At 44.1% G+C, this 17,960-nt stretch overlaps 1 protein-coding gene across 1 annotated transcript in view; it reads left to right on the top strand.

The window, feature by feature from the left end:
* PDGFRA (platelet derived growth factor receptor alpha) overlaps window positions 1-17,960 on the top strand; it is a 41,635-nt gene that overhangs the window by 7,161 nt on the left and 16,514 nt on the right. The window contains exons 3-15 of the mRNA XM_028143796.2: window positions 1,875-2,189; window positions 3,967-4,227; window positions 5,558-5,688; window positions 7,119-7,290; window positions 7,382-7,571; window positions 9,865-9,980; window positions 10,903-11,029; window positions 11,845-12,038; window positions 12,956-13,050; window positions 13,254-13,386; window positions 15,897-16,001; window positions 16,628-16,738; window positions 17,001-17,154. Coding sequence (XP_027999597.2) covers window positions 1,875-2,189; window positions 3,967-4,227; window positions 5,558-5,688; window positions 7,119-7,290; window positions 7,382-7,571; window positions 9,865-9,980; window positions 10,903-11,029; window positions 11,845-12,038; window positions 12,956-13,050; window positions 13,254-13,386; window positions 15,897-16,001; window positions 16,628-16,738; window positions 17,001-17,154 — 2,104 coding nt within the window. The remainder of the gene's footprint in view (window positions 1-1,874; window positions 2,190-3,966; window positions 4,228-5,557; window positions 5,689-7,118; window positions 7,291-7,381; window positions 7,572-9,864; window positions 9,981-10,902; window positions 11,030-11,844; window positions 12,039-12,955; window positions 13,051-13,253; window positions 13,387-15,896; window positions 16,002-16,627; window positions 16,739-17,000; window positions 17,155-17,960) is intronic.

Genomic DNA, 17,960 nt, shown 5'->3' with positions numbered 1-17,960 from the left:
GAGAAGTAGAAAATTATAAGACATTATCCAGAGTGACCACAAACCTTCAGTTCCCTATTTCAGAAAGAATGTTCTCCAGGGGCAGTTTTAGTATACACTGAGTGGCCAGATTATTATGATCTCTGAATGCATAATAATCTGGCCACTCAGTGTATATATGTATATATATTAGAGGCCCAGTGCATGAATTCGTGCATGGGTGGGGTCCAGCCAGTCTGGCCAGGGGGAGGGGACATGGGCAGTTGACCGGCCTGCCTGCTGGTCAAACTCCTGGTCGAGGGGACAATTTGCATATTAGCCTTTTATTATATAGGATATACACTGAGTGGCCAGATTATTATGCGTTCAGAGATCATAATAATCTGGCCACTCAGTGTATGTCAACCCTAGCATTGAAATATTGTTAGGAATAATCGTCTAAATTCACCCACTGGCCTCTTCCTTTTCCTGGGACATGGGTTTCCAGTCGAGGTGGATCAGAGAAATTAAAAAATATTTTTTAATAAAAGAAAAGTTCTTGTCCAGGAAATTACCTGTCTTAAGTCATACCTGTCTTAACTGGAAGAGGCTTAAATTGTTGGAAAGTCTTAAAACCACCTTTTCCAGCCATTTGTTTCTAAAGAATCTAATAGAATATTGGACTCTTGGGATTCTTACCAACTCTTTTTTCAAAGGAAGATGCCACTGGAGCCATTTGTTGAAATATTTATTGGATGTTTCTTACCTGTCATCTAGATATTTGTGCATTGCAGATGTTCACCATGAAACCAATGTTTTTTCTAGTCGGAAGAGTTAGCGTAAGCCTATTAATGTCTTTAGGTCTAATCTATATGGATATGATAGAATTGAGCAAGATCAGTGATTTAGTTCTAAACTCCACTAATTAAATGCCATCTACAGGGTCTTAGGTGACTCACATGTGCTTACAACTTCCATCTTAACCAGCTGCAGGAGTCATAGTGGGCACATACTAAAGGTGGGTGGGATTCCCCACATCGGGCTCTGAGGGAGATCAGAGGCCATTAATTAATAATTAACGCATAGGATCTCTTCTGTCAGTTTTATGGAGAGGAGAAGCTAGACTGAAATTTCAGGTTCTAAGATAGACTTTTCACTCTTGGGCTTTACTTACTCTTATTTTTAAAAAATATATTTGTATTGATTTCAGAGAGGAAGGGAGCGGGAGCGAGAGATAGAAGCATCAATGATGAGAGAGAATCGTTGATCAGCTGCTTCCTGCACACTCCACAGTGGGGATTGAACCCGCAACCCGGGCATATGCCCTGACCCGGAATCGAACCATGACCTCCTGGTTCATAGGTCGACACTCAACTACTGAGCCACACTGGCCGGACCTTACTCTTATTTTTGAATGAAAATTCACACGGTTCCGCTATGGTTTCTGGAAGCCGTTAGAGTGAAGGCGTGTCTGAGTGTTGTACGAAACAGAAGATGTGTAATTCTTCTGCACAAATCTGCTTTGTGCTTGGTTCAGTGCCCCTGCCCCTGTTCTCATCCCCTTTCTTACTCAGGGAAACCTCTGCAGAGAATGTGGGCAATAAAGAACCATATGTGCTAGAGCCTATGCCATCTTGGGATATTTTATGGCCACACATAAGAGTCTGAAATATGGAATTGGAATCAGACGTCCTTTATCCATTTGAGTGTTTGGGGGTTGGATCTGAGGGGCTTGGTGCAGCTATTGAGGCCTTTGGAGCAATTGCTGCTCTCAGCAGATGCAGTGGCTGTTATAATGGGGGGCCTTTCATGGGCATCCAGGCTGACGGATTTTTGTGTAGAAATGGTCATTGTTCATATAAGCGGCCACTGTTGCTTCTGGGTGCATCCTATTCAGAGCCTGTTTCCTTTTACAGGGCCGAGCCTAATCCTCTGCCAGCTTTCATTACCCTCTATCCTCCCAAACGAAAATGAAAAGGTTGTGCAGCTGAATTCATCCTTTTCTCTGAGATGCTTTGGGGAGAGTGAAGTGACCTGGCAGTACCCCATGTCTGACGAGGACCCCAATGTGAAAATCAGAAACGAGGAGAACAACAGTGGCCTTTTTGTGACGGTGCTGGAAGTGGCCAACGCCTCGGCGGCTCACACGGGATTGTACACTTGCTATTACAACCACACGCAGACCGAAGAAAACGAGATTGAAGGCAGTCACATTTACATCTACGTGCCAGGTGAGCTGGACGGGTTCCCTGGACCAACCTGTCCTGTCTCTCCAGTGTTCTGTATAAGAGATTTTGTTTTGTTAATTATCACGGGAGGATATTTTTCCATTGACTTTTAGAGATAGTGGAAGGGAGGGGGAGGGACACAGAGAGAGAAACATCAATATGAGAGAGACACATGGATAGTTTGTCTCCCGCTCACAACCTGACCAGGACCAGGGATCGAGCTTGTAACCGAGGTATGTGCCCTTGACCGGAATCAAACCTGGGACCCTTCAGTTCACGGGCTGATGATCTAGCCTCTGAGCTAAATAGGCTAGAGCTGTATACAAGATTTTTAAAAATGTAAAAGTAATAAGTATTTATTGGAGAAAATTAGGAAAACAACAGGTGAACACACAATATTAAGTTAATCATTATAATGTCATTATCAAGAAATAATTCATTGTTAACATTTTGAAACTAGTAAGTTTAAAAAATCATTTTTATTGTGGCATAACCTTTATTGGTCTTATACACAAAGAATCTGAAATGTACTCATTCCTATTCAGTTCAATCAAGTCCCACAAATACTTACTGTGCGTTTCCTGTGTGTCAGACATTGTGCTGCATGTTGGGGACACAAATTAATTAGGCAGGCCCTCCTTATCGGGGAGTTGCTCATCGTTCATTATTATAGTTTACAAACAAACAAACTTTTCCTCAAATTCACTAAAGCATGTATCTACTCTTGATGAATTGGAAGGGATATTTTTTTGTTTTTAACTAAAATTTAGGGGCAAGGTCTGGCCGGTGGGGCTCAGTTGGTTGAGCCACATCCCATGCACCCGAGAGGTCACCAGTTCAATTCTCGGTCAGGGCACATGCCCAGGTCACAGGCTGATCACCAGTAGGGGGCGTGCAGGAGGCAGCTGATGGATGTTTCTGTCTCGTGGATGTTTCTCTCTTTCCCTTCCTTCCTCTCTCTAAAAGCAATAAAAACATTTAAAAAATAAGATAAAATATTATTTAGGGGCAAATCGCATAGTATGAGCTTATCTCCTGTCCTTTGAGAAGCAGATGCCAAGGTAGGAGTAAGGTGGGATTAAGCATGCCAGGGTTTTACCAGGGGAGAGGCTGATGTGAGAAAATGGGGTGTGGGGGGAATCCCACAGAGGCTGGGAGAGTTGTTTGACTGAATGGTAAGTGTGACCCTGAATGAAGGCAAGGTGGGGTAGATGAGTCCTAGACCTCTAAGGAAGGCCCTGGAGTCCTCCAGCCTAAGGAACCCCAGGTCCACATGGTCATTGGCTGAAAGCAGCCCCAGAGGGCGTGGCCTTGGGTTGTGATGGATTTCAGACCTGGCTCCTGCGGTTGGAGGAAGGTGTGTGGTGCTCTCTCACAGCACCACTCTGATTGGCTAGGCTTAGCCGTGAGATTTAAAAGAAGCATTTCCTAATTTAACAATCATGACTATTTTCTTTAGCTTTTCAACAGAGTTAGTTATTTTATTGTCCATTTTGTTGTTGTTGGTTTTTTGTAGTTTAAGTTTTGATTTCAATTCCTGGCTACTGTATGTATCATCCGTATTTTTCATTAAGGTACATGCAATTTGGCATTGTTCATACTTTAAAATCATCTTCTAGCTATTATGATGGCTAATATTAGTGGGGTGACAGCTCGTGGACATACGTGTGAAGGTAAATTCATAAGATTACTGCCAGCGGGATCCATTTTTCTTGCATAGATATGTAAAGGTGAATTTAATACCTAATGTGTTTTCTTTTTTTTCTTTTTTTAACCACAGACCCAGATGTAGTCTTCGTACCTCTGGGAATGACAGACTATTTAGTCATTGTGGAGAACGACGATTTTGCCATCATACCCTGTCGCACGACGGATCCTCAGACTCCGGTGACCTTGCTCAGCAGTGACGGGGTGGTCCTCGCCGACTATGACAGCCGGCAGGGCTTCAACGGGACCTTCTCCGGTGGGCCCTATATCTGTGAGGCCGTCGTCAGGGGGAAGAAGTTCCACTCCATCCCATTTAACATTTATTCTGTCAAAGGTAACTGTGCTCTCTCCCTCCTTTAAGTGAGAGTTACAGGCCTATGTTGTACACCCGAAACTAATATAATATTGTACATCAACGTTTAAATTAAAAGAAATAAGATTACAGGCAAAATAATCGCATGCTTATAGTATTAAAAAATTTATAGTGCCTGGTGATGGAGATCCTGAATTCCGACTTGAGCATTTGGGGCCTTACCTGTTTTATACAATGTTAGGCTGACCTCTGTGGCTATAGTCATACGAAGCTTAGCCTTACTGAAGGTAAAAGCTTTCTTACCCCTGTAAGATTTCAGGTTGCATAAGCTGACTTCAAAATGCTATAAGGAATTCGTTTATTGTATAAGCCTCTTACTGTTTTATTCACATTCCTGACTACAGAGGCCCTAAAAACAAACACACACCAAGGGGCTTTGGGCGCCTAGATTAACTTCAGTAACTACAGAAAAGAGATTTTGTTTTTGAGGAAAGCTTGTAGTTGTAGACTTCATCCCTTTGATGTGAGGTTTAATGAGAATGGGAAAGTGCAATACATGTTCGTGTCAGCGATGGATTGAACTCTTCCATGTAGGTATGGCAGCAGCGAGAGTATGCCATTTTGCTCTTTTTATTTTATTTTATATTTTATTGATTTTTTTACAGAGAGGAAGGGAGAGGGATAGCGAGCTAGAAACATCGATGAGAGAGAAACATCGATCAGCTGCCTCCTGCACACTCCCCACTGGGGATGTGCCCGCAACCAAGGTACATGCCCTTGACCAGAATCGAACCCGGGACCTTTCAGTCTGCAGGCTGACGCTCTATCCACTGAGCCAAACCGGTTTCGGCCCGTTTTTCTCTTACTACAGGCTTGTTTTATGCCAGGCACTGTGCCAGTCTCTGGAAAAGTGCTGGGAATAACTGGGAGCAGAGGAGGAAAGAAGAGGAGAATGGTTGGAGGGATAGGAGCTAAGTGCCTAGAGCAGTGCTGGTCAGTAAAGGTTGGTTGGTTAAATGAATACATATGCCAGTAAAGGGGACTGCAAACAAGGACGGCCACAGTTAACCCAAATGCTTGGGAATGTGATGTTCTGTTTAGTTGGAATTTATTTTTTGCCGTTGTTGTTATTTATGTGTGTGTATTTGTATTATAACTGCATGCCAAGTTATGTATGCCAACTCAAAATCAAGGCTTCTGAGATTTTTAACATTTTATCTAGAACTAACTGGTTTGCAAATTATTTTTCATAGTTTCCTTAAAAAACAAAAAACTCCCCAAACCTTCTAAGATCCTAACTATACTATGGTTATTTAGGTCCTTTTGTTTGTTCTTCTTTTTTAAAAAACAGCCACATCGGAACTTGATCTAGAATTGGAAGCTCCGAAAACGGTCTACATGGCGGGGGAAACCATTGTGCTCACCTGCATCGTCTTTAACAACGAGGTGGTTGACTTTCAGTGGACTTACCCTGGAGAAGTGGTAGGTACCCCCGAGGCTCCTGGTGGCATGGCGAGGAGCAGGGCTCACTGATCGGGCACGCCGCTGAGCTGCTCTGGACCTCAGCTTCCCATCTCTGCACTGGGCACCTCTGGCTGGATGACTCTATGGTGCTTTGAGCAGTGGGAGAGTTTGAAAGGACATTCAGTATGTAGCAAGGTTGTACACCGAGCCTTCTTATTCTTAAGTCAGAAAGAAATAGGAAGGTTCAATATAGCAACCAAACATACTAGAAAAAGCAAAAAAAGAATGGATTTTACAATTCGCTAATTGTTGAAACGGTCATTAGTTCTTTCTTTCTTGGCTCCCATGCCTTGGGGGTTTACTAAATGTTGGTTTCCTGAACCCCTTCCATTTCTGCTTTGTTATCTGTCTCCTACCTGCCTGGCCTTTCTTCACATGGCTCACCTTTAGTGAACAGGCATCACTTGCATCACGCAGCAAAGATTCAGTGATGTTTGCTAAACCCCAAGCAGTCTGCTAGAAGCCCGCCCATGCAGAGAAGGAGGAAGAAGGGAGGAGGGGAGATGCAAGTGGGGAAGGGGGGCCGCTGTGCCATCTCTGGTCACCTGGACTTGCACACAGGGTCTAATGCATTGTGGTACACGCATGAAAGAACTCAGGGCAAAAGGCAGTGACAGTCCAATGCAGAAATGATTAGCTGCTTACTACGGCAGCCTCAGAGAACAAAAGCCACATATATGTATATTTTCCCCTTCGTTCCTGATATGCAAATTTCTGCTTTTATACATCTTCCCTGAAATACAAAGTTATTCAATTTTTCTGTTTAGATTTGATTGCCTTTAATCCTTAAAACATAATTGAAAAATTATTAGAGATAGATATCCCCCCCAAACCAAAGTACATGCTATTTGGCTCCCAAATATACAAGTATATAATTAATTTTTTTGTCCGATAATAAAAGTAATGTAGGTTTATTGTTGAAACTTCATAAAATATAGAGAAACAGGAAAAATGACTTCCCAGAGCATCACCATTAATATTTTAGGGAGATAAATCCTTTAAATACTTCGTATATATGTGAAATGTTTAATAATTAATAGACATTATACTTTGGTACTTCATTATATCCCTTTGGCAATATACCATGTCATTAACTATCCTTTTAAAACATGATTTTCTAAGGAGCTAGCTTAAAAACAATTTTCTAAAATCAGGCTTTATGTTTCAGAGCAGTTTAAGGTTCACAGCAAAATGGAGTGAAAGTTATAGAGATTCCCCCTCCCCCTACATACACATGTACAACCTCCCCTCTTATCACCATCCCCATAGGATGGTGCATTTGTTAGAACCTACATTGTCATGTCACTGTCATCACCGTCCATAGTTTACAAGAGGGGTCATTCCTGGGAGCTAGCTTCTTAAAGTCGGTTTTCCTTCTTGTGCTGCAGAAAAACAAAGGCGACGTAACGCTGGAGGAAACCAAGGACCCTTCCATCAAATTGGTGCACACCCTGATGATCCCCCAGGCCACGGTGAAAGACAGTGGAGATTATGAATGTATTGCCCGCCTGGCCACCAGGGAAGTCAAAGAGATGAAGAAAGTCACCATTGCTGTCCACGGTACATTCTGCTTTCTAAACTGTCAGCGTCCACCCTGCTCGGGATCCGCTGTGCGGTAATCGTTGTTTAACGGAAACTCTTCCCTGTACAGAGAAAGGGTTCATTGAAATCCAACCCGGCTTCAGCCAGTTGGAAGCTGTCAACCTGCATGAAGTCAAACATTTTGTGGTGGATGTACAGGCCTACCCCCCGCCCAGGATATTCTGGCTGAAGGACAACCTGACTCTGATCGAAAACCTCACCGAGATCACCACCGACATAGAAAAGATCCAGGAGATAAGGTAAAGAAACACCCTCCCCACGAATTCCTTTTCCTTTTATTGTGTGTCGCCAGATAGACAGGGGCCTGTGTGTGTCCTACAACCCACACCAGGAGTCGGTCTAGAAAATTTAGCAATCTGAATTAGAGGGTACTGGAAATCAAGTACCTTTAATGATAGCATTGCATTGTGGTAATAGGATGTTGGTAAGTATTTAATGACAAAATAAGAAGAAAGAAGAACTGAAAAGCTCTGTCCCCCAGTGAAAAACAGTTTCCAGGATCCAGTGAGGGTTGGAAGAAAGAAAGTAAAATTGGACCAACTTGGATTGAATATATTCCTTGATGTGTGTCATTCATATTGCAAGTAACATGTACGGTGGTTATAGTTGCCAGGCAATTATCACATAAACTGACATAAAACAAGTCATCATTGACTTAGTTTGAGACACATTTGCCCCAAGGAGATCTCCATGGGGAGTAAGAGTGGAGTCTGGATACGTTTGGTTAGGAGAACAGGTAAAATGAAGAGTTTGGATCCCTGTCCTCTGATGAGAGTGGTAGAACGCTCCCATCTCCTAACGGGTGGTGGAGTTTTGGGAGAGTCACACCTCAGCCTCAGTGTCCTCATCTATAATGTAGGGTTAACAATATCTTCTGTCCATCAAGGCAAGAAACTGGATCGTGATATTTGAGGTCTCTTGCAGTTTTAAGCTCTGGTTAGAATCCAGGAGCAGAAGGTACCCAGCTAATCCAGCCCCGGGCCCTTGTCAGCAACCATCCACAGAGACAAAAGTCTGAAGCCACCAGGGAGGAGGAGACAAAACCTCTCTCATCAGCTCACTTAACCTCAGGATTTGCTTTTTTCTTTCTGAACTAAATTCCATGTGTAATTGAGAAGCAGTGTCTGAGAAAAGGAAATTTTATGACCTTGGTATAGAGGATGATGGAAAAAGAAATGGAAAACTGAATCTGGGAGGCTTTCCACAGATATTCTTCTGGTTCCCACTATTGGCCAGAGATGAACACAATGGATGGGGGTGTCTGGCTTCCTGGCTCTCAGAACCAGTGGGTCCACTAGCCTTCTTGGCTGAACAGTATAGAAAATGAAGGACAGAAGATCCTTTGGCAATCAGCAGCCAGATGTGCCTAAGGGTTCTCTCTAAGGAAATCCAGTTCTGGATCGTGGATCATGTCCAGTAGGGTGCAGCTGAGGAAAAGCCAACCCCATATGCTCTCATCAAGGTCCTAGTGCCCGGCATCTTGGGTTAGAAGACTCTAATTTGCAGGGCACTTTTGAGTCTATGAAATGCTTCTACGCATATAATTGTACTTAATTAACTCTCTGAAGGACTGTATGCTGTGCATACAATATTTCTATGCTGTACATAAGGAAACTGAGCCATTTCAATAATGAGAATTTCAATAATGCCCAAGGTCTGCTCACCATGAGAATGTCAAGAGGAGCCTATGCTGCTCACCTTGACCAGTGCTCTTCTTCACTCTACTTGCTTTTCCATCCTGTGATGTTTCATAAAGAAGGATAAATGGGCAAATGCTATGTGGATGCACACACACACACACACACACACACACACACACACACACACATGCATGGCCAAATTTAATAATACACGTGTGTAAGAATCTTTTGAGGAAATTTCGCTTTAATAAAGTATGAAGAAATATATTTTTCTAGTTGACTTTTTTTGAATAGGTGATGGAGTCCTGTGCTTTAAAGCCATGAACATAAAGAGGGTGCACTGTAAGAAGTCTCCTTTCATTCCTGTCCCCACCTGCCCAGTACCCCTCCTCCCACCCACAGGAAATATTTTTGCTAGGTTCCTATGAAACCTTCCAGAGTTTTTTGTTTGTTTGTTTGTTTTTTAAGCAAATGCAAGCAAGAAGAACACAAGCTCTCCATATCAACATGTAGAGAGCCTCATTCTTTTTTTCATTGGTATTTCATTGTTTGGCTAAACCACCTAAATGGCTACAAAAATGTAAAAATCAAGGGTTGTTTTTTTCTTTAAAGGAAAGTTGGTGGGACATGTTTATTCCCACTCAGAAGTCAGGCCTTGCCAGGACTAATTTACTCTTGGAGCCATACAAGCCATTGCTCATCTCAAAATGTTTGATCTTCTGCTTTGGGATTAAGTGTCTAGAACTCAGACCTTTAATAGATACAAAGTGTGTTGGAAATCCAAATGATTCAGATAAGAAAAAAAAGATATTTCAATTGAACATGGTAATTGCTGAAGCAATTGGAATGTATTTGGCTGCCACTTGCTCAAACAAAGTCCTTTCTTTTTAAGGTACCGAAGTAGATTAAAGCTGATCCGTGCTAAGGAGGAAGACAGTGGCCATTATACTATCGTCGTTCAAAATGAAGATGACATGAAGAGCTACACTTTTGAACTCTTAACTCAAGGTATGTTAAGGGCAGACTGGAGATACTGCTTGTGAGGAGAGCCTGGTGCTTTTCTCCCAGATCGGGGAGGGAAAAGCTCATTTAGGGGAGAAGCAGGGGCTGTCGATGTCACATAGCTTTGTTGGACTTAAGGATTCAGTAATTCTGGGAGGGTTCAGACTGCTCTGGGACAGTCTGATTGGAAATTCCTAAGCTCCAGCAGCTTCCTTACCACCGGCTTCTCAATCTGGCACCTACAGTTCTGGAAAGAGTGAAATGATACTTTTTGGTCTAGATGACCTTAGATTGTTCCAAAGCCTTTGGGCATTTTTACTTAGCTTCCCTGTAGACACGGTCCAGTGGCCCTTACCAGAAAGGAGTGCCCGAGTCCTTCTATATTCAGGGTTAGCACCTGTTCATTGAGTTCCTACCATGTGCCATGTACTGTCGTAGGTGGGCTCATTTTACCCTCACAGTAAAGCTATGGTGCAAGCAGTGGCATATTTATTTTTCAATTGTTTGATCACAGATTAAAAAAAATCTTTAAAACCTAATACTATTCTGCTGATGTACTTTGGTAAATGCGGCTTTAGATTCCACTTGAGCTGAGTCCGTTGGTTGAATCCCAGGCTACATTAATTTTAAGAACCTCTTTGCCTTTCAAACCAAATAACCACAGGGGCTTTTTGCTTTCTTCACTCTTAGATTTAAAAACACGATGGGGCACAAATCCCAAAACACAGCAACTATGGAAGTGCTCTTAACCGAGTGGGTCTGTGCAAACTGGAGTATTATTGTGCACACAACCTCCTCTCGGGTGGTTTCCTGATTTGTAGGTTCGAATGCCCCATGAGCAAGTTCTGACCTCATATTCCATGTGGTAATTTTCCAGAAGTTTGGGGTCAGGAATCATTCAATTCTGATTTCTTTCCACCGCTTGCAGTTCCCGCATCTATTCTGGACTTGATCGACGACCACCATGGCTCCACGGGGGGACAGACCGTGAGATGCACAGCTGCAGGGACACCTCTTCCTGAAATCGAGTGGATGGTTTGCAAGGATATTAAGAAGTATGGAGACCAGATGTTCCTTTTTCATGTGTGGGCTGAATGTTTCTTCCTTGATGCAAAGGACCTCAAGGGCATTTTATTTCTTTTGTATTTGAGATTCTTATTTGGCCCAAGTCTCATAAACTACAAGATTCTAAATGTGGTCTTTATGTGTGCATGTACGCGCGCGCGCGCACAGTCTATGGCTTTCATCACATTCTCCAAGGATCTCTCATTTAAAAAGAAAACTAATTTAAAGAGCTCCTGTTACAAGAGGATTTTAGCTACCCTGGGCCACATTTTCACCTCACATTTCTTATATGGTGAACTTTATTTGGCAGCTAGACTGGCATGTGAACATAAATGAAAATACTGCCCATGTAACTGCTCACTACCTCATTTGCCTACCTGCTATTTGATGGGATTTAACTCACCCATTCTTCCTTCATCAACCTTTTCCAATGGGCACATGAACAACATGTTCACACTTCCACCCATGGCGACTGGCTGTGTGTAGAAGCCTCGATTGCTTCTCCTGAAGGCTGAGACCTACCCCCTTCTAGGGGCTAAGGGACCAGATTTGGATCTTGACTGGAGCTATAATCTAGGTCTCAAAACTCAGGCAGGTGATGCTCCAACCCTATGACAACTTGGAGGCTCTTCACAGTGTAGATAGAGAGAAGGAAGGGCCCTGGGCGTTTTTGAAGGGGTAGGAAATTGGGATAGTTAAACATTCTTGAAGTAAAAATCTGTTCTGTTGCTCATGTTCAAGGCTTGGGATTGGTAGTTATATTTGATTGTATTTGTCTCTATATTTGTGTCCTTTTTCTTTCCAGATGTAATAATGAGACTTCATGGGCGATTTTGGCCAACAACATCTCAAACATCATCACAGAGGTCTACCGCCAGGGCCGGAGCACGGTGGAGGGCCGGGTAACGTTCGCCAAAGTGGAGGAGACCATTGCGGTTCGATGTCTGGCTAAGAATCTCCTTGGCGTTGAGAACCGAGAGCTGAAGCTGGTGGCTCCCAGTGAGTTGCTCGTCAGTGGGGACAAGTCTAAGTCATCAGCCAAGCCCTTTCTCCCTGAGGCGGAACTCTGAGTCCAAGATGGGGTCCCCAGGCAGAAAGTCAGCTCCGATTGCTCGTACAGGGCCTTCTCCTGGCATCTGTAGGGAGTCCTTTCTTCCAAAACTGCACCTTGCAGAGGCCCCTTGCTTGTCTAGCAGTGTAGCTACCCAGTCTGTCTAGTCTGAGTGTGGGAATGGAGGGGGCAGGAAGGAGCTCTGCCCTGTGCTCCTTACAACAGTTGAGACAGGTTGAATTCCTTAAGAAAAAAATTAATGAAGCCAAAAGCAATATAAACAAAATGCAACCTTTCCAAACAAACTGAACCTAAGTTTCTTTTTATTCCCTTTTTTTTGTTTTTAATGTATTTTATTGATTTTTTACAGAGAGGAAGGGAGAGGGATAGAGAGTTAGAAACACCGATGAGAGAGAGACATTGACCAGCTGCCTCCTGCACACCCCCGACTGGTGTCAAGGTGCATGTCCTTGACTGGAATCGAATCTGGGACCCTTCAGTCCACAGGCCGATGCTCTATCCATTGAGCCAAACCGGTTAGGGCCTGAACCTAAGTTTCTGAGCTTATAGTAGCTCTCAAGCTCATTTACCAGTGTTTAGATTGCAGTTCACATTCTGTCCAGAAGGCTAATGTTGAAGCACCTTTAGAGGAAGTATTGCATTCCCCTGATGGAATTTTGCCCCCTTTTTTTTCCTAAGGGAAGAGTTGGAGTACTGTCCTATTGCCCATCCTGAAAAGGAGCTGGCAGCCCTCATGCTTCTCCACCAGAGTCAGGGATTCTGTCCCAGTCACAACTGCACCGCCTTTCTGTCATCCTGTGTGTTCGTGCACATTTCCCATCATGCCTCTCCATTTCTCCTCTAGCTCTGCGTTCTGAGCTCACGGTGGCAGCCGCAGTCCTGGTGCTATTGGTGATTGTGATCATCTCACTGATTGTCCTGGTTGTCATTTGGAAACAGGTAGGTATTTTTCTCAATGAACTGAACATCTTTGAAGTCAGTAAGAATAATAAGAAGAGCAACCCACTTTAGCACTTGGCACAGAGAAGGAGCTCAGTAGTTGTGTGTTGAGTTACTGTTTCCGGCCACTTGGCTGCTGTCGTTAAGCTTTGGTGCATTCGGACTTTGGTAATTCAACAGTTACCTGTCCTGGTCGTTTATAGAAACCAAGGTATGAAATTCGCTGGAGGGTCATTGAATCAATCAGCCCCGATGGACACGAATACATTTATGTGGACCCGATGCAGCTGCCTTATGACTCGAGATGGGAGTTTCCAAGAGACGGACTTGTGCTGGGTAAGCTCCCACCGGGGTGATCTCCCAGGTCTCCCTTTTGATTTGTCCATAGTTTTGTTCTTTACAGGCCCATGAGGAATGAGGGATATGAGCTGTGCTTAATAACAGTGAGGCAATAGAAATTGGCTTTCAGAAGTACTTTTTGTCTTAAAAATGAGTTACTTGGGTCACTACAGTGATTTTTTAAAAAATCTCATTTTATAGCAAATTATGGTTAAAGAACATTTTTAAAAATATTTTTTTATTGATTTCAGAGAGGAAGGGAGAGGGAGAGAGAGAGATAGAAATATCAATGATGAGAGAGAATCATTGAGTGGCTGCCTCCTGCATTCCCCCTACTGGGGATTGAGCCCACAACCCAAGCATGTGCCCTTGACGTGAATGGAACCTGTGCCGACGCACTATCCACTGAGCAAAACTGTCTAGGGCTAAAGAACATTTTATAAAAATAAATGAATATGAGGAGACCTGCCAAAGATACCCATCAAAATGGTTTTTCTTTGGAAATGACACAAATTGCAAATCAGATGAGTTTCTGTGACTAAAAAGGAACAGATGAAAAATGAATGAGGACAACCACAAAATATATTTTGATCCATTACATCCTTAGGATGTATTAGTCCCTTAGAATATATATTTAGAGTATCTATAATAATAAAAGCGTTATATGCGTCATTCCAGATGTCCTTCTGGACGAAGCCACGGCGGCGGGGCCAAGGCAGAGGTGGTTAGGGGTGATCAGGCAGACAGGCGAGCAGTTAGGAGTGATCAGGCAGGCAGGAAGAATGGTTAGGGGCAATCAGGCAAGCAGGCAGAGTGGTTAGGGGCAATCTGGCAGGCAGGAGAGCAGTTAGGGGCAATGAGGCAGGCAGGCAGAGTGGTTAGGGGCGATCAGGCAGGCAAGTAGGTAAGCGGTTAGGAGCCAGCAATCCCAGATTGTGAGACGGCAGTCGGACATCTCCCAAGGGGTCCCGAATTGCAAGAGGGTGCAGGCTGGGCTGAGGGAACCCCTCCCATGCACAAATTTCAAGCACCGGGCCTCTAGTAGAATATAAAACTATTGGTACATCTTAAAGGGAAACATGTAAGAATAATCAAGCTAACTTGTCACAGGCTTTTAACTTATCACATATTTTAATCTTGGGCTGTGACTAAATACAGTTAAGCTTTGGTGCATTCAGACTTTGGTAACTCACCAGTTACCTGTCCTTATATTCTAATTCACATTTTGTGCTCTCACCCGGGAGGGTTGCACCCTCCCTTCTCCCATCTGTGTTTTTCTTTCCCTTGCAAATGTTATACTAATTTCCTTCCCTGTGGGTCTAAATACATGAAGCTCTAGTCCAGGGGATTTAAAAAAAAAAATCGCATTCTGAATGAATGAAAACAGGACAAATAAATGAAAGTTGGACCTAGAGTTGTGTCACCAGGAATATTCTAATGTACTTTGGAGGATGTCAAAGGTAGTTCTAATTATCCCCTTGTCTGATCCCAAAATACAGCAAGGTTAGGTCTTCTTAGAGAATTATTCAACTTGAAATCAAACGAGACATCCTAGCTACTCCCAATCCAAGCACTTCACCTGGGAACTAAGATTTTTAAACTTATATTTCCCCTTGTTTTATAAAAAGGGACAAGGAGCTGAGGGAATTTAAAGAGCAATAACATAATAGGGCAGAAGGCAACACCGCTAATGTGCCAAGGGGCACTTCTGCACCCCTCTGCTCCCGTGGGTCCCCACGCTGCTGGTGCGCAGCGCTCTCCCGAGGTCTCCAGCAGCGCAGACCCGCAGTCAAGGGCAGTGTCGGCTGCCGGTGTCCTTCCAGAGCTGAGTCTGAACCAGGCTTGGCTGTATGTGCGGAGACCACCCACTTGGGGAAGCATCCCTTTCAGACTGGGGGCGACAGCTTGCATTTCTTTTCGTGTCTCCCGACGTGTGCAGCAACGTGTTGGGCTCCCAGGCAGGTTTACTAACCTGTGCGGTTCCTGGTCCCCCTGACAAACAGGCAGCCACAGGGACAGCCTATAGTTCACTTCGCCACTCACAGTAGTCAGGGGCATCTTTAATGCTGAAGTATTTCCAGCGGGTAAGGACTTATTGATGCAAAAGACGCCTCGGTTTGCATGTGGAAAATAGAAGGGCAGAGAACCCGGGGGGTTGGGTAAGAGCCACAGAAAGCTAGTGCAATGGAGCCCACGGTCTCGCATAGGAGCCGGTAGACAGAGTGCTCCCCCCTGGGAGGGCTGCATCCTCCTTTTTCTGTCTGTGCTTTCCTTTCCCTTGCAAATGTTATTTGACAAAAGCAATTATACTAATTTCCTTCCCTGTGGGCTGAATTCTGGCCTTGACATGAGGACTTGGAGGAATCGTTATGCTTACTCTGTGCAGGGAAAACACCACCCAGCTCTGCACCCACGGGCGCAGCTGGGTGTTGTGCAGCTGGGTGTTGTAAATAAAGCTGATGAGCCGCCTGACATCTGCGTGTGTTAATGGTTCTGGTTGCCCACAGGTCGTATACTGGGATCTGGTGCGTTTGGGAAGGTGGTTGAAGGAACTGCCTATGGATTAAGCCGGTCCCAACCGGTCATGAAAGTAGCAGTGAAGATGCTTAAACGTAAGTGTCCCTTCCTGGGGATTGTTTTGAACATGGAGATATTAAGTGACCTGCTCCAAATCACAGAACTAGTAAATGCCAAATTTAGGACTAGATCTTGGTTCTTTGGACTCTAGGCTTTACGTGTATTTAGACTCCTTTGTCAATTAGATTTATGTGCATTTTTTTTTTTTTTTTTTGTCTGTGTGTTGGAAAATCAAGAGTTGTTACTTTTAATGACTTCTTTTTACCCTAAAGCAGGGGTGGGGAATGTCTGGCTCTCTGGCTGTATAAGGCCCGCAAAATCATTTGGTCTGGCCCTGCCGAGGCATTAGGCTGAGTTAATTAAATGTTTGGTCAAATATAGCAGGCTAATTTTTAAGTTGATAATATTTTGTATGGCCTGCAAATGATGTTTATAAATATCCAGATGGCCCTTGGCAGAAAAACGGTTCCCCGCCCCTGCCCTAAAGCCTGGGGATCAGGTATTAGAATCTAGACCAAAGCACTCTCTCTCTCTCTCTCTCCTTTAGACTCTTGGTCAACAAAGTAATATCCAAGCACAGGATGAGCCACATTTTTGGCTTTTTCAGGGAAGTAGGCTCCTCATATCTGATATGCGATTTTTTTTTTTTTTTCTTCAACAGCCACAGCCAGATCCAGTGAAAAACAAGCTCTCATGTCTGAACTGAAGATAATGACCCACCTGGGGCCGCATTTAAACATTGTCAACCTGCTGGGCGCCTGTACCAAGTCAGGTAGGCCCCCTGGCCTGGGAGGGAGGGTTTTCGTAGAACACCTCTGGTTGTGAAAACCACCCAGCTTTCTAAACCCACACCCTGTACCTCCAGCCATGCCAGCGAATATAAATCCCTGGAATGGAGTGGAGTGGGTTCCACTGAATTGATGAAAGCTCATTGTTTTTGAGCAGCATCTCTTGCCAGTGCAAGCATAGCCATTCATGGCTTATCTGTCCTTCATTTTCATACCGGATCTCCTAACCATTTTTGGTCCCCACAGGCCCCATTTACATCATCACTGAGTACTGCTTCTATGGGGATTTGGTCAACTACTTGCATAAGAATAGGGACAGCTTCCTGAGCCACCACCCAGAGAAGCCAAAGAAAGAGCTGGACATCTTCGGATTAAATCCTACTGATGAAAGCACACGGAGGTGAGTTGCTGTGAATCGTTGTTTTAGAAGCCTCACCCACGGAGAGAACCCATGTCCTGACAGACTCCATGTCTGCGGGCTCTGTGCCAGGAGGTAGCAAGACATAGAGCCCAGCCACCCTGCCCCATCGTCCCGTGACGCAATGCCGATAGACACAGGATATCTGCAGGTGTTTCGGATCAGGATGTCATATGGGGAGCCTTGCTGATAGGTTTGAATGAAAGCAAGAGTTGGAATTGTTCTGGGAGCCATTTTCCTGTTTGTATGCGGTCTACTGAACACCTATCAAATGCAGCACTTGCCAGGGATGCCTCGGGGCTCGCATTTTGAGAGAAACTGAGGATTTCAAAGCTTAAGATACTGGTCCTTGCTGAACCTGGGCCTATAAATCAAACCAGTGACAGTGATCCCCACTGCAGAAACCCACAAGTGGCTATAAAGATCTCTGTAGATACGAAGTTGTGTAACATCAGGAAGTACAATGAGTTCACTTCATATTAAATTACTCGACGGACACCGAATTGGTGCTAAATTTATTGAGTAGTGGGAATTGTCTGCCCAAGCCACATGGTCACGTGGCATAGACCTGTGACCTGTGGAGTGAAAAGCAGCATAAAGACAGGCACACCTGAGTCGAGATGGTTTGTGTATTGGTGTGATTATTGATTAATGCTCCTGTCCCCAACTAGACTACCCCACGTGGAGGGTGCAGATGGGTTTGCTTTCACCCACCCCGGCCGCTCCCATGCCCACCACACTGCCTTGCAGACTGTAGGCACCTGCACATCGATGACTGAATGTTGAAT

The sequence above is a fragment of the Eptesicus fuscus genome, chromosome 2 (genome assembly GCF_027574615.1).
Source record: "Eptesicus fuscus isolate TK198812 chromosome 2, DD_ASM_mEF_20220401, whole genome shotgun sequence".
Taxonomy (NCBI): Eukaryota; Metazoa; Chordata; class Mammalia; order Chiroptera; family Vespertilionidae; genus Eptesicus; species Eptesicus fuscus.
Note: the sequence above shows the minus strand (reverse complement) of the source record. Positions and strands in the feature narration are given on the sequence as shown.